A 17003-nucleotide genomic window follows, 5' to 3' on the forward strand; every position below is an offset into this window, starting at 1 on the left:
CATGCACAGGTAGATTCTTAGATACTCTCACAGGACGAATATGAGAGTGATGCTGCAGTTTAATTTCAACATGTGCTATCCTGTGCAACATCACAAGGAAAAAATCCAGTCTCTTTTTCCCTTACCACAGCTTGATGACGTCAGAAACAGTCCAGCCAATGGGCAGCCGCAGCAGCCATTGAGCTGAATCCCATGCCATTTGCTGTCTTAATTGGCTTCAAAAGATAAATTCTCCATTTTGAAACCAACTCCTTTTCTGAAACGGCAGCCTCACAAAAGAACGTATCTCAGTGCAGTTTTGACAGATGATGGTATTTCCTCTCCGTGTCCCAAGCATGGAGAGGGGTACAGGTTTGATCAGTTAATCAAACATAGCAGCTAGAATAATATACATTTTATAGAACAGGACATCTCATCATTCCTTTCCATTAGTCTCTTTTTGTAGTCTCTATTGAAATGAAAGCATTATTTCCTGTCTTTGTCCAGAGTATGCAACACTACACTAAAGTCAGAGTCATTTCAGCTTGGGCGTCTGGATGTGTCAGCAGGTTTTAAACTTTTGCCTAATGTTAGTTGGGAAAATGTTACTGCAGCTTGAGGCTCATCCTGTTGCAGTGAATTGAGAAAATCTACTGTGGTTTAAAATTACTTTTTAAACTATGCTATCACTTTATAATACATAATTAGTAACAAAGAACCTCAAACCTTTTGTGACATTGTAGGAGAATTTTCCAAATAATTCTATAGCACTATAATTATTCCTCCTTATTACTAATAGCTAGTTATAAACTGTACTGTACATCACAGCTAAGGGATGGAGTGGCATGAAATTTTGTACACACATTTATTTATGTCTCCCTCAGGATGAATTGTAATAACTTTGATGACTCCTTAGCTTTTCATCTAGTCAGATCATCAGGTCAAAATTGTTGATTTTGAGTTGGTCAAAGCATGCTTGCGCACTAAACTAAGATGATGAACATGGTAAACATTATACCTGCTAAACATCAGCATGTTAGCATTGTGAGTATGTTAGCATGCCTACCTGTATGTTAGCATTTAGCTCAAAGCACCACTATCAGCCTCACAGAGCTGCGAGCATGGCTATAAACAGCTTTAATGCAGCATGTGAGGTTTCCAGGCCTATAATGACTGAAGAGTAGCTGCATGTCAGGGCTTCATGTCCTGGTTTCATTATGCTGCAGAGAACTGATTAGTGACTTGGTACCACTTCCTCCTCTGCTCCTGTTCTGATCCTCAGGGTGGCTGTTCAGAAATTGGTGGGGCTCCCAAAGATAGCTGCTGACACTCACTTGACATAGTATGACTTCCTCAGAGAGGGGAAGCCCTCCATTGACATTTATGTAAATGGAGGAAACATTGACTTTGTCAGACTGCAGACGTCTCTTCTGCAGTTACCTGCGATGCCTTCTGTGTAGCAGAGATAATAAGGTTAGGGAGGAGAATGGGGTACATTTATAATTCACATTTGATATGGTTAATGCATTCAGACCTTTTCCAGTGGGAGGATACATTAGGAAAGTGAGTGGATATAGGAAGCTATAGTAGTCATTAGGGGTTACCATCATGGTATTTATAGGCCTGTTTTACATTCTCGTGGTGTTTGGATGGAGCGGGATCCTAGAGATGGAGCCACTTAGCAGCACAAGTCTTACTACTTTAACTCCATGCACCCACTCTACCAATGCCTCCCTGCTCACACTTATCCAGCTAGCTGCTAGCTGTTTATTTGGAGAAGCCTCTACCAGTTACCACTCATGCTAACTGTGTATTAGCAGCCTTGAGAAGCTAGAAATGAGCTTGTTCACATCCAAATGTGTCAGGTTTTTGATGCCTGCAGTCACAGTGTGCTGCATCAAGGCCCTGCTGATTGCATAACAGTTATTCTTGGTAAATTTTGACAGACACTGGCACATTACATCGTGAAACATTAATTTTTCAAGGAGCCTTCATGAGCCAAGTCGCCATGGTAACTGCTGAAAACTTTCTCATGTTTGTAGTTTAGACAAGAGGGCCTGAACTCTTTCTTGTTAATACTGCTTAACCACACTCAGATGTGATGTTTACCAGGGGTCCTAATAATCTGGGCTGTAATTTGTTAATGGACTCAGTCAGACTAGAAAGAGAAGTGCACGAGGATCTTGCAGTGAAAGCTCCTTTATCAGCAGATCATTTGCAGTGCAGATAGGTAGATGGCCAGTTTCCTGCTTTTCTTCCTGACTCTCTGGACACAGAAACCAGCTCCCCGCTGTTGTTGGCAACTGTCTCCAGGAAGTGTCTCCCCTCTGCTCCGCGCTGCTCACTTTTCTGCTGCGTGTAAACAAGCTCTTTTATTCATTGTCTGGACTTGGGGGTGGGGGGCAGGGAGGTGCTGTGGGGACAGAGAGCGAGAGGTGAAGTCAGTATTCAGGAATGTGCCTGGGCAAGCCTTGGGTTGACACAGCCCAGATGACTGCGAGGGAATCCTTGGCAGGGGGAAGCCGGGGAACCCCGTTCATCACCTCCAACCCTTTCACTCCCTCCCTCTCTCTTTCTTTTTCCTTCCCACTCCCTCCCTCTCTCTCTCTCTCTTTCACCTTTCGTCTGTCTTGTCCTTTTAGTCAATCCATCTTTGTCTTCAGCACTCGAGTCGCAGCCAGCCTGTCTGCCATAAAAACATTATACAACCAGGGAGGCACAGTAATGGGGAAACAGGCTTATGTCAGAGTGGTGGAGCATGGAAAACAGCAGAACCCACTTCTCCACATTTCTTCTACTGCTGCTGCTGCTGGCAGAGTGCAGCCAAAAGTCCCCCGTGAGTTCAACCGTGTCCAACCTGAACTCTGAAAACCCTCCAGACAGCCAGTTTGAAAAGCTATTCACAATGACTCATCAGCTATTATTACGCAGGATGAGGATGGTCATTCATGGAGCTGAGAGAGGACTTTTGCACCAGGGTCAGTGTTCCCAAGAAGGTTGTTTTCTAATAGATTATGCAAAACTAATAATATTCAGCAAATCATTTCCAGGTTTGACTGGAAGCGTTATCAAATCAAAGTTCTGGGCTTTAATGCCTATTTAAGAACAGTTGTGTTCTTTAATAGCTTGTTTGTACAGCTACAATCGGTTTCTCTCCCCCTGGTTTTATTACAAACCAAATTAAGAAAGTTATTCCACCTCTAACAACTTTTGCAACTCCTTAGGCAAAGCCAGAAAAATTTCCAGATTGCTCTCGCTGTCTTTTGACCACTGAAAAACACATATTGAAGCCCTGGGACAATTGCAGAAGTCATGATGTGAAATAATTAATTTTTCTGCTAGTGGCATGTGTAATGTGAATACACTCACACTCACGCTCCCTTCTTCTTTTAAGCCTTTCTCTCCACAGGGTCACGCTGGATACTCGTGTAGCGTGGTTGGGTCAAAACACGAGGATTCCACTGCTTAAAGTAGAAAACCCACTTTTCCAGAAAGAAATCATGACAAAACCAAGACTTTGATGGCAGAAAAGTGCATAAAATCGAGCAGAAATTTGCAGATTAGATGTATGTTATCATCACTCATCAAGTTCTTCAAATGTGGAGGATGTTTGTTACACTGGACCTGTACGGTCGTAGCTTTGCGTTGGACTTGATGAGGACCTGACAAATGCAGTGACTAAGCACGCCTGTGTCTCATTGTGGTGACACTGATCAACAGTACTTGTCAACTGGAATGTTTTTAGAATATGACTGATGTGTTTTCTACTCACACCAGTGACTCATATGTGTTGTGGGTGTTGCGTTCTGTTAATCAAATCAGAGTGGATAAGATGCTCCGCTTGTCTAAAAATGCCCAAAAGAACAGCTTTTCCTTTCAAATGATCGATGAAAAATGACAAGATCACGTGAAAGAAAAGAGCAGTGTGTTTTTAATCTTGGTTTTGTCTTTGTGGGAGCTTACCCACAAACCAATGTGTGTGTGTGTGTGGGGGGGGTTGCGGTTGCCGTGCCCTAATCGCTGACACTGAGAAATAAACTCCCGAGAGTTTAGTGACTGAGGCTGCAGCATGAATGTCAATGACATCACCACAGTTCTGATTAAGGAAATGTTGCCTGGACAAGCTAACAAATGTTACCTTTATTCAAAAAGTCATTTCAGATGGCCTCAACTATTGATTATTTTCATTGCTTAATCTTTCAATTTTTTTTTCAATTCATTGAAAATGAGACGACATTGGTTGAAAATTAAAACAACTGCTGATTCTCATTTAGCTCGTTATCAACTAATCGGCCGATCTACCATTTCTAGTTTCTCAAATGTGAATATTTTCTGGTTTTATTAGTCTTCAATTATATTAAACTAAATATCTTTTTGTTTTGGACCATTTGTCAGACAAAACAATTGACAAATTGAATATGCCAGCATAGCCTTTGGGAATATATGATGGGCAATTTCTAAAATATTTTATGGACCAAACAATGAATTGACATAATAATGGACAGATTAATCAGTACTGAAAATAATCAGCTGCATCCCTAAAATATTTAGAAACGCTTACAAGAATAAAGGTGAACATCCATAGAGAATAGAATTTGTATTACAGAGAAATATGATCTGAAATAACAGGACTGAGGCTAGTTTTGACAGCTGAGATGTCCATTCACTTCATCGAAGTGACCTTTACAAGAGCAGAAGATGAGCAGTCACACTGGTGTCAAAGACCTTGGTTAGGTCCTAGAAGCTGTTTGTTTTTACAGCTAAAGGTACTGAAGGTGCAGTTTAAAACATCCTGAGCTGAGAATGCATAAAGGATCATTTGTCTCAGTGGCATATCTTAGACTTGGATTGGTAGTTAGTCAGTAACAATACAACAGCGGATAATATTTCTCAGCTTGAAAACAACAGTGTTGCTGTTCTGCATTGAGCATTTTATCCTCATAACCCAGCAGAACGATTCTGCAGAGCAATTTGTACGTGTCCATGCATCTCAAAGTCATGAGTTAATCAAATGTATTAACTGTTTTTTGTCTTTCTCTTCCACCCTCCACCCCCACCCTCTCCACGCTCTCCGGCCCCGCCAATTCGATTCCTTTACAACCGCCGTGGTGTGACATCCACAGAGCTCCCAGCTGAAGAAGGTAAATATTGATTTTTCCAGTGAGCTGAATCCTCCTCCCTTTACTACCTGATTAAGTGTCTTGAGCCCGGATCTTTTCTTTTCTGTAAACTGAGGGCTAAACTTTAGGAGCGTACGCTACTGCAGCTTTCCACCCATGAACACACACCACTACTCTTAAATGTAAATACAGGGATTGTCCTTCTTTACGACTGCTTATCAGTACAATGAAACTAATGTCAACACATCTTACAGATCCTTTCCCAACCTTAAGTAGAAGGGCACACTTTGAGTCCTTACAGCGGAAGCCTCAAACTTTAAATTGAGTGTGACACATAAAAGTGTGTAACGTGTACTTGTCTATGCATATTTCAGGGAAGTCCCTGTGGGAGCTGGTGATGGAGCAGTTTGAAGACCTCCTGGTCAGGATCCTGCTGCTCGCCGCCTGTGTCTCCTTTGTAAGTACGACCCAGCTAATTAAAATGCCAGTGGCCTTCATCTTATTTGTTCTTGAACTTGATTCTCAAATGTACCCCTGCAGGATCGGAGACCCAAATTGGACATTGGCCAGGAAATTGCCACCTAATAGACTGTTCCATTAGCTTTAGGCAACTTTATTTCCCTTAGAACACTGCTCAACCTAGTTAGTGGTCCCTTTTCATGTGGAAACTTGTGTATTACAGGCTTTTCCACCCAGTGTTGATATGGTTTCAGTGAGAGGAACAGGCAGAGCACTTCTGCTGAACTGGAAACAAAACTATCAATCAAAACTCCCTCTGCTGCAGAGCCTCAAACTGTGACCCTGGTTGCAGTCCGAGGGTGGTGAAGGTCGGAGAGGGGTGGAGTGGGGGAATCCTGACTGCATAATAACTTATTTCCATCTATTACAGCACGTCCCCGGTGTCTCAGGATGGAATTGCTGTTGCTATTTCTGCAAGTAGGAAAATTGCTCTAAAAATGTATATGACACAATATACCTCCTCTAACTGTTCTTGTGTTAGTGAGAGGCTGGGAGAGCATGAGTGGGCTGTAACTGCAGGACTCACTTTTCCTCATGTAAATCAGGCTTTCCTTACTTTTAAAAAGGTTGTTTATAGTGGAACATGGCCCCTGTTCCACTGCCGCACAGACCCTAATGCTTTACAATGTCATTTTTGCCTGGAGTGGTTTCAGCTCAGTAACTAAAGAGAGGTTCCTTGTGACCTGATCTGGCTAAAAATCACAAATATATTACACTCCAGGGCAGCTTTTTCTTTTCTTTTCTTTTCACACCAGCTTGTCTGTTGATAAATTACATTCCTGTAGTCCTCTATAACCTTTTAACTTTTCTTTGCTCACTGTTTTGTACGTCGCCAGTGTAACCAGGGAGTGGCTAAAGTACTGAACTGGAGTGAAAGTTAAACCTCATCCTGGGACTCATTTGGCTGTTATTTTGAATTTATTCAAACTGAGATGATTAGACTCTCCTGCCTCCTTTGCATGACACAAGAGTTAAGCTTATCAGTCAAAACAGGTCAGGTTAGGCTACTTCATTATATATATATATATATATATATATATATATATGACAACACATTTACAGCTAAAAAATGGGGAGTTTAATTCACAAACAATTCAGTGAGTAAATATCCATAATCTTGTGCCTCAATTTATCAACCCATTTTATTATTACTTTTTATAATTTATCTATTTTCATTTTGCTGAAGCTACAAGCTGATAGTCAACTCTCTGGTAGGGGTTTGATAGAGCAGAGCCACACAGAAAGCTACACTAGCCACCTTAAACAATCAGTGCACTTCCTCCCTTTGAGTTGAAGGAAGAGAGAGGGCTGATCTTTTATTTGGTTTTCCATGTCACATGAAGCTGAGTTAATGTTGGGGAGTTTAAGAGAGCACAGGAAGGGACTTAAAAAGTCAAGTGACAGTTGAATTGGGTTCAAGCCTCCTTTGTTTACAGTACAGTTTTCAATAGGTGACCTTTAAAGAGTGTTTTTTTTTCTGATCAATTTGATATGAATAAAATGTGTTTTTCCATTTTGCTTAGCACTGTGTGATGTTCCAGAACTCTGGAGACGTTCAGTTATAATGGGCCATCTGTCGGCATGTGTCTCAGCGTTTCAGTAATGCGTGTGGGGTGTGAAGAGTGCAATGTTTATGTAAGGAGAGGTTTATTTTGGTGATGAAGCTTTGATTTCAAAACCCAGTGTTGAATCCGAGCTTAATTTCGTCTCAGATTGCCAAACGCAAGCAGTTAAATTTCCCCCAGATTCCCTCAATGAGTTCTAAAACCCAAAAGAAATCCTACTCCTCTCTCCATTTGAACTCCTATTCAGTGTGAAAGTAGGAGTAAGGTATTCAAACCCCTCTCTGAATGTCTGCTGATTATGTGAAGTGTCTTTTTAACCGTCCTTACTGAGAGGACTGCTATTGTTGCCCTCCAATCTCAGCTCAGTCAGAAGAGAGATTTACCGTCCCAAATGATGTGGAATGATGAGCTTTCGACCAGGCTCAGGCTGCCATGACGTACACTCTGGTGCTCAATACTCTGCGGAGAATATACTCTTTTATCATTTGATGAGCCCCATCAGATCATGGGAAAGCAGATCCACTTTATCTCTGCTGCTTTTGTTGTGCAGTAATTTTAGTTTCTATACCTGCCATTGATAAAATAAGTGTTCTGTGTTGCAGTGGGGAGCTTTTTCTGTTATGATCTCCTAAAGAAAAATGTACTTTGTTGCTTATTATAACCGCTAACATAGAGTAACTGCCATCACAGAATCCCTTAGTATTCAGCTGTCATCATACTATATCTGACTGTGGAGAAGTAGCAAAAGTATAGTAATGTAAAAGTGATTGCATAGAATATTTGCCATCTGGAGATGTTGTTGGAACCAGTCCCTTTTTAATTTCAGGCAAGTAAAAGTGTTTTTAAAATAATTTTCTATTTTTACTGTAGCTTATTATGTATTGTATGATAGTTTGATTTGACATCATGCAGCCTTTTTGGAGCCATGACTTAAAAGCGTCTATAATCAATCTTTTGGATCACGTGACTTTTATCTGAAAGATGTCGCTCATAGTGATGAACCTACAGAGAATTATTATCTTACTCTGCAGTTCCCTTCAGCTCTGTGAAGTTTTTGAGTGACTTTTAGCGAATTGTTTTGATTTTCTGGCCTGCAGCTTTTCTGTTTTGATTTAGTCTCACTGCTTTCATCAGAGTGTTGTTTGCTGTTTTCAGCAAAAAAAGTTCTAAAAAAACCCACTGTACACTACCTGCCCAGCACCAAAGAGCACGCAGACAAAGCTAGTGTGTAGTTAGTATACTAGCTAGACACTAACACTATAGTGGAGCATTCAGCAGCTGAAGAGCAGGATATTTCTTTCAGGAGTTGGTGGAGACCAAAATAAAGTTAAAAGGAGAGTGAGTACTTGACTATGATGATAGTGAGTTGTTAATATCACCACTAGATTGACACCTCTCAAATAAAAAAAGAGGAGGAATTGCTTTGAGTCTACAAACAGCAGAATATGCATCAACATCTGAACAGAGTAGGTTGTACTAAACTTAAGTGCATTGCAGAATAAAAGAGGAATATGTAACCAGCTTCATGTCCAGGAGCTGAACTGCAAAAAACAATTGGGATGATTCTAGATCTCTAATCTCTTCAGATTAGTTTAAGCATTTAAGACGTTAATTACATGGTAAGGTCGAAGATCCTTTACATAATTAATTTAAAGTAAGGATATTTGACAAGAAATTAATTTAATATTTGTGAAATTCCAAATTCTTCATTCATTCCAAATTCTTTTTAACGTGCAGGTAAATGAGCATATGAGTTTTCTTTGGACAAATTTCAGCCTCACTATTTTAGCTGTTGACTGTCTTGTCATTCAAACCACTGAAAAGTCATCCGAAAAGACACAGCACCGCAGAAAGAAGTAGATCCCACATGTAAATGTTAATTTGTGTGAGATTTTCCTACCATCCAAGAGCTTTGGTGTACTGGATGTAAACCGTTCTATAAAATACGCTCCTTCAAAACTGGGCTTCATAAGAATGACAGTGTTTAAAATTTGTCCAGTTCATCCAGTGATTCTCTTTCCCCAATGATCTAATTTCCTGCAGGATTAATTTATTGTTATTGCCCTTGTCAGTGTAGGCATCATCTTGCTGCTCTTGGCTACTCAACATATAAACATATCATTTTTGTGTGTGTGTGTGTGTATACAGTATGAGAATTTTTTTTTTTGAGAATTTATTCTGAATGATTTTTTAAAATCATGCCCTTCATTTGTTTAAATTTAGTTTGCCATTTTTATGAGTATGAATTAACTTGCAAAATGAAAACTTTCAAACTAAAATGGACACAGTCTACTGAGTGGATAGAGAAATGCATATTAGACTAATTAGAACTGCATCATTTAATTGTATAAGTTTTAAATGCACAGTTACTGTTTGAGGGGGAAAAACAAACACAAGCTTTTCCTGCTGGATATGAGAAATGTTAGCTTTTCTTGTGTGTTCACTCTGCGCTGTAGTATCTTGCTCTTGCAGTTTTCAGCCTCTAACTGTATTTACTGCAGAAGGAGGGATCTGGAGCCTCTGGCCAGTTCCCAGCCTTTCTGTTTCGAGTGCTAGGATCGTAAATAGAGAAGGCCATGAGTGGATCGCTCCTGTATAATAAATGGTGCTGTCTGTCTGTCTGTCAAGTATTATTCATGGCGAAAAGGTTCAAAGTAATGGATAAATGGTTGAAATATTCAGCTTCTGCCACTCCAAGTGTAGGATGAATGCAAACTTAACCATACTGAACTGTATGAAAAAAATGTTGTACAATACCCACTTTTATATAATCAATAGTGTTTAATAATGTCCAGTTTAAAATCAATTCAAATGAGCAAATTTCGAAAACGGTGGTCCTACTGCCAAAGGTAACACACACTCATTGGAACGGAGCTGCAGCTCCTTGGTCCAAATACCATTTGAGTTTGGTTTTCTTTCTCCATATTTTCCTGCAACAACATTCAAGCATTTTCTCCCTTTCAGAGTAAGCTGTCCCTGCAAACGTATATAACTGAGCTTCCATGGGACTTAATGAGTTGCAGTATAAAATGTATGCTAAGGTAATGTGTACTGTATGTTCATCCAGGTGTTGGCTCTGTTTGAGGAGGGAGAGGAGACAACCACCGCCTTTGTTGAGCCTGTTGTAATTCTTCTTATCCTCATCGCCAACGCTGTTATCGGGGTCTGGCAGGTGAGATCCACTCTGAATACTGTGTCTCTGTGTAAAGTGTACATACAGTACACACAAGTAATGTTGTTTCTTTCCACAAGTTGTTCACATGGTTTCAAAGGCTAACAGTGGATAAGAAGACGGTAAAGTCAAAAAATCTTATCCTGTCCCCCAGCTTTTGAAGGATCTATTCACCTTTAGTGTCTTTTTTTAATCCGTGTGCTCTATTCAACCATTCACCATGTGCTAACATCTGTATGTCCAAATACTACTTTGCAATGGTATGAGGCTGTCGTGACTGGAGCAGTTGAGTCTGTGCGTCCACAGAGCTCATGCGAAATGTCCTCTCGGCTCATTTGTGTCGAAGAGGAATGTTCACTTCAACTCTTCAAAGTGTTGCCAAAATTTCTTCCTTGCATATTTTGTCATGATGCCGTAACACAGAATAACCTGTTAATGCAAGTGACTGAACTAAATTTATTGTAAAACATCAATTTACCAAGAAATTAAAAAAAATTGTCCTTGGGGTGACTTTCTCTTTTCCACATCTCTATATAGGAGCGGAATGCTGAGAATGCCATTGAGGCTCTGAAAGAGTATGAACCAGAGATGGGAAAGGTGTACCGCATGAACCGCAAGGCTGTCCAGAGGATCAAAGCCAGAGACATCGTCCCAGGAGACATAGTGGAGGTGGCCGGTAAGCTGCGGCTGCACCCAGCGAAACTCTTACTGTCACTCTCTGAGACTAATTTATGCTTTGTCTACCTCCAGAGGACTCTCACTGCTGTCATCTAGCTGCCTGTACACTACTGCTGCCACCGACATGCAACACACACTCACACAGCCTTTGCCACCCATTCATGAGTCTGGAAACACTATTGGAATATCTCTAACTAGATTACATAAGAGTCTTTTCTCTGGATGTGCAGGTGCCAGGGCTGCTACCCAGTTGTGTCTGTTTGTGTGTGTGTGTGTGTGTGTGTGTGAGGTTCTGTGTAAGTGGCTGTGGTCACCCCTTGTATTTAAGGCCCAGTTTAATTTTCCACAGCTTTCCCCCGTTTCCCTTTGCTTTCCATGCTCTCAGTCTCACCACCTGGACGCTGCTGGATGTTTGTCAGCTCCTCACTCACACTCCCCCACATTACATGCACATACACACAATTCCCCTGCTGTAAACTCACCCATGTGTGGGCAGCCTCGTCTAAAAATAGTCTTGTTGTCACTCCGGTTCCAGAACATCTGTGTATGCCAGAGTTAATGTGCGAGCACGCACACATGCAGCACCAAGGAGGTCACTTCACCATCAACATGACTGGTTTTGAGAGCGTAATCCCCACACGGTTTGGAGTGATGTGAGGGAAAGGAGGGAGAGCTCGGGGGGTGTGTGAGCGATCACGGCGTTCATTCATAATCCCAGCACGGAGAAGCAAGGAGAGGGATTATACATGCTGTGTTGGTTACAGTGATGCCTTGGTGATATGCGATTTCAGCACAAGGTTTCAAAAATGAAAATGAAATCATCCTGCTAAGTAACTATCACTGAGGATTTCTGTCACCGGCTCCCCTCAAATTCACTAAACTGTTTCCCCTTTCTTTTACAGAGAGTTTAATTTACATTACTTGCGTGAGAAAAGAGGAAATACACCTCTTGTGTGTGGAGGTGTGTGTGTGTTTATGTGACAAATAGCACTTCCTTGGAATTTGGGCTTGTTATAGCCGGTGTCCTCCATCACACATACGTGCGCACACAGCCAGACGCAGACAAGCCCACACAGGCAGCAAGCACCGAAATGACTCTTCTCAACCCCCACCTACCACCACTACCATCACCGTCACTGTCAACACCAACACTGTCACCATGACAACGCTCCGTTCAGCTCATCTCTGTGACGATGTGACAAAGTTCATAAGAGGTTGAGGTTTTAACAACACCTGTCCCATTGTGGGGGTGGGGTGGGGTGGGAGCGGGGTATTGCAACAACACTGACTACTTTTTTTATGTTTAATGTTGTTTTATTCGTTTTTTAGTGTGCCTTTTAGATTTCAAGGCTAACCTTTCTATTGATAGATTAGCATTGTCGCTGACAAATAAAGTGGTAATATACAAATAAAATAAATTTAGAAGAGCTTAGAAAATGGACCTTAAATTATTTAGGTATTGTGCATTCTTTTTTAAATGTCCTTCATTGTTGTCCGTAAGTACTGTATATGGCATAGAAGGTGAGGATATTTTCTTTTGCAGCCAGTAGAGATGGCTGGATCTAGACGTAAGTGTGAAACTCTCTGTTGAAGACGAGGCGCTAGTCGAAGTTAAGTACAGAATGCATTTACTGTCAAAGTTTACTTTAAGACGAGGTATAATAATGGTGTTATGCACCCTGCTGCATTTTTCTAAAATATACACACATATATTAAGCGTTTCATTTGGTCTGACATAATCTTGTTGCTAAGCAGTTTTAAACAAGGGTAAACAGCTGAGGTAGGTGCTGCACCACACTCTCTTCTCACTTAGAAAATGTGTGTCAGGGATCTTCAGGCAAACCTTCTGACTGAAACATGCAGGGATATGGTGACAAGGAAAACCTCCAACCTCCTTTTCCCTCCATTGATTTCCCAGGCTTTCCTGTACTTCATATTAGCCTGTGGATGTTCCATGGGAACCTGGTGCTAGGGGGTAAAATAAACTGTATGGAGGTATCGGAAAAGGACACTGTTGACCACAAGTGCCTTTTTGAGGAGAGAAAAGAACATAAATATATTTACTCAGGTTTCCACTGCTGCTGCCCGCCTGCCTTCTTGTAGGTACATTGCCGGCGATGCCAGCCACGGTTACGACACAGTTGTGATTTGCGCCTCCACTGGAACTTTCCTGGGTTTTTTAAATGGAGTGCAGTGGTCAGGTTGTCAGGAACTCTGAGGGTTTACACAGGACCTGAAGAGATGGAAACCTGCACTAAGCCATTCCCAGTAACGAGTCACGGTTATCCTGCACGTGAATGAAGACCTCTTTGCCAGTATATTATGCAAGACATTCAAATTTAGTTTGGAGTCCAGTTTTACCAAATGGAAGGAGAACTCCGGCTGGCCAAACCAGCTGACCTCCCGAATTTCTTTTGATCAAATGTGCATGTGCTATGTTCCAGTTTATTCATGAATCCTGAGGTCTATGCTAATTTTTTTGAATTTTTTCTTGCTTTTTGATACTCAAAGCACTACAAATAATAGTCAGACAAATTTAAGATCTTTCTGCTATTTAAAAGACTGCTTATCTGAACTCAACGGGGCTGTATTAGAATTTAAATTTCTCCTCTAGCAGATGGAGAGCATCTGTGGGAGGCCGTGGCAGAAAGTGGAGGTTGTTAGGGGAGCAGGAGTCTGTGGGTAGGCGTTTGAAAGCCTCTCTTTTCTGCCCTCGGGCCAGTCCTGCTACAGTGGACCTGTAGCCCCCAGCCATCTCCCACACAAACACATCACACAATTCTCTCCCCTTCCACCTCTCCCACTCTTGTTCTCTCACAACCCATTGGTGACAGACGGAGAAATGTAGAGAAATACGGACATGGAAGTACAGGCTTTTCAGCTGCATATAGTACGGCCTCCTCATCTCTCTCACCATCTCTGTCCCGTCAGAAAAGAGACAGAAAAATTCCCCTCGAGTCTCAGAACATTGAGCAAATGTCAAGAGGAGATGATGGAGCTCTGAGAGAAATGGAGAAAGAACAAGAAATGAACACTCAGAAACTTATCAGCGTGAAACCACTTTGAAAAGTTTTCACTGTGAAGTTTGCCATAGACGACGTCCTGCCTGAGTGTCTTTCAATACTTGTGCGAGGAAAAGCAGAAATTCAACACGATGTCCAACCTTATTCATGTTGAAAAGCCATGGTAGAGTCCTTGTTTTTGTTGCAATTAACGTTGAGAAGCACTGATGGCTGAGGACTGTGAGTTGGCATTAATGAGACGCTTATTACACAAAGTAATGATCAGGCCTTTTTCCTTGTCTGTCATGCTGGAAAGAAACAACTGAAGAATATTACTGTCTGCAGTGTTTGGAGCAATTTCCCACTCCTCTGCTCTGAGATCATTGTCATTGACTACATCAAACGATCCATTTTTCACAAGCTAGCTCTGTCCTGCTATTATGAAAATATTTTCATTAAATGTTCTTTGTCGGGCTCTGACAAAGAGGAAGCAATAACCATTTTGTTTTGGGGCATTAGATACTTATAATGCTCTGGCTATGAAATACGAGTTTAATATGCAGGCTTAATAAGCAGACAGTGGAGAAGATGAAATGCATTTTGATGATTTAATGCAGGCTTCATCTGTAGCTTATGTCGGACATATGTAAGGAAATGGTGTACCAGAGGAACAGAGAGAGCTGTAGAGAGTGAAGAGAGAACAAAAGGGAGGGGGAAAAATTGATCATTTTAAAACAGCAACGTGACTCCATCAAGGTTATATCGAGCCGTTGTTTACCTGCGGCTGCAGCCTGAGCTTGGGCTGAATTCGATGATGTCTCTTTGTTCAAGGATTTATTGTGAACACGGACATTCGATAGGGTGTAACTGAGTTCATCTGCAGCTACACTTACAGGCACAAAGGGACTTTCCTGAAGGGTCCAACACAAGCCAAACTTCTTAGTAGAACATCTTGTCCTCTTAACTTTCCTGTTTTCTTTATACTCCTGTTAGCTCCTGTAGGATGGTGTTCTGGTCATTTTTAACCATGCTAGCAGCATGGCTGTAGGGATTACAATGTTGATCTGTCAATATCTTATTCAGTCCACCACTTTGGTCCAGACTGAAATATCTCAACACCTACTGGATGGATTGCCATGGAATTTTGTACAGAAAGTCTTGGTCCCCGGAGGATGAAGTCTCATTAATTTGGTAGTCCCCTGATCTTTCCTGTAGTGCGAGCAGGTTGACATTTATGGTTCAGAGTGACATATCTTGAGAACTATTGGATGGATTGCCACAAGATTTGTCACAGATATTCAAGATCTCTAGAGTATAAATTCTTCATGCTAACAGGCTGAACCAAGATAGTGAACATAGTAAACATTATGCCTGCTAAACAACAGCGTGTTAACATTGTCATTGTGAGCATCTTAGCATACAGTACTGACGTAAGTACAGCCTGCTGCTAGCATAGCTTAGTCTTGTTGAACTTCAACAGACTTACCTTCTTTTTAATATTTTTTAACATTCATGTTTGGTAAACCCAGCCTGTTGAGTTCTATTTTTGTGTGTTGTTTTTTGTTAGTTGGTGACAAGGTGCCTGCTGACATCAGAGTGACCTCTATAAAGTCCACCACCCTGCGAGTGGACCAGTCCATCCTCACAGGTATTCCTCATCTCTCATCAGACACCAAACCATCCTGCTTCAAGGCTTTCACAGAATTCAGATAGAGTATGCTCCCTTGCACCTTTATTGCATGGACTTAGAAGACCTAAGGTTATAGGCATTCTACAATTTTAGGCTCTGTGACAGTACTTTCTACCCCTTTAGGCTTGGAGTTTAACTTTGTTCGGCTCTGTTACTGTCGAAGCATCCCATTGTTGGTCTACTAATCACCTCATATCTAATCTTGTACAATTATTTTGTACAATCTTTTCTTTAGGGGAGTCTGTGTCCATCATCAAACACACTGACCCTGTTCCTGACCCCAGAGCTGTCAACCAAGACAAAAAGAACATGCTGTTTTCTGTAAGCACATCCCCCTGCAGCTTGCTGAGTCATGTTTATCTTCTGCCTTTATATCAGAAATGAATGTCTTTATAGACAAAGCTATACAACCCTGACTTTTGGTCACATGGTTGAACGTAGTCACTGCAGTTCTCAGAGAGGTTATCACTGTTTATGATTCATTGCTCTATTAGATGGAAGCTCTCTTCTCTTATGTTCGGCAAAATGTCTTTATAATAAATAATGATGCTATAACCGATTTGGTCAGAGAGATGAATATGAGGCTTCTCCAATATTCAATTTGACAGATTTTTTCTGCTTCACTTCCCCGCACTCATTTCTCTTTTCTTTTTTTTCTTTTTTTCCTCAGGGCACAAACATTGCTGCAGGCCGCGCCATAGGTGTTGTCGTCGCTACTGGTGTTGCCACAGAGATCGGTAAGATCCGTAATCAAATGGCATCTACAGAACAAGAGAAGACGCCGCTGCAGCAGAAGCTGGACGAGTTCGGCCAGCAGCTCTCCAAGGTCATCTCCCTGATCTGCGTGGCTGTGTGGGTCATCAACATTGGCCACTTCGGAGACCCCGTCCACGGCGGCTCTTGGGTCAGAGGAGCTATCTATTACTTTAAGATTGCCGTGGCCCTGGCTGTGGCGGCCATCCCCGAGGGCCTGCCTGCTGTCATCACCACCTGCCTGGCCCTCGGCACGCGTCGCATGGCCAAGAAGAACGCCATCGTTCGCAGCCTGCCCTCAGTAGAGACCCTGGGCTGTACCTCTGTTATCTGCTCCGACAAGACGGGCACCCTCACCACCAACCAGATGTCCGTGTGCAGAGTAAGTGGCAATCAGGAAACTAAAAAATGCTTTTGTGCAGTTATACAGTTTAGCCTATAGACCAACGTATTACTGCATTCCTTTAACACAGCTGAATTGGTTCAGAGCAGAAACTGAATCCTAAGTATTTAATTTCTGCATCC

The 17003-nt window shown here is 41.7% G+C and overlaps 1 protein-coding gene across 3 annotated transcripts in view; it reads left to right on the plus strand.

The window, feature by feature from the left end:
* The window catches only part of atp2a3 (ATPase sarcoplasmic/endoplasmic reticulum Ca2+ transporting 3), a 45074-nt gene that overhangs the window by 6326 nt on the left and 21745 nt on the right, over positions 1–17003 (plus strand). For all 3 annotated transcript variants that reach the window (XM_044222248.1, XM_044222247.1, XM_044222249.1), the window contains 7 exons: positions 5103–5120; positions 5474–5556; positions 10251–10355; positions 10893–11031; positions 15603–15683; positions 15961–16046; positions 16396–16860. In XM_044222248.1, coding sequence (XP_044078183.1) covers positions 5103–5120; positions 5474–5556; positions 10251–10355; positions 10893–11031; positions 15603–15683; positions 15961–16046; positions 16396–16860 — 977 coding nt within the window. The remainder of the gene's footprint in view (positions 1–5102; positions 5121–5473; positions 5557–10250; positions 10356–10892; positions 11032–15602; positions 15684–15960; positions 16047–16395; positions 16861–17003) is intronic.

This window comes from Siniperca chuatsi, linkage group LG14 (genome assembly GCF_020085105.1).
Source record: "Siniperca chuatsi isolate FFG_IHB_CAS linkage group LG14, ASM2008510v1, whole genome shotgun sequence".
Classification (NCBI taxonomy): domain Eukaryota; kingdom Metazoa; phylum Chordata; class Actinopteri; order Centrarchiformes; family Sinipercidae; genus Siniperca; species Siniperca chuatsi.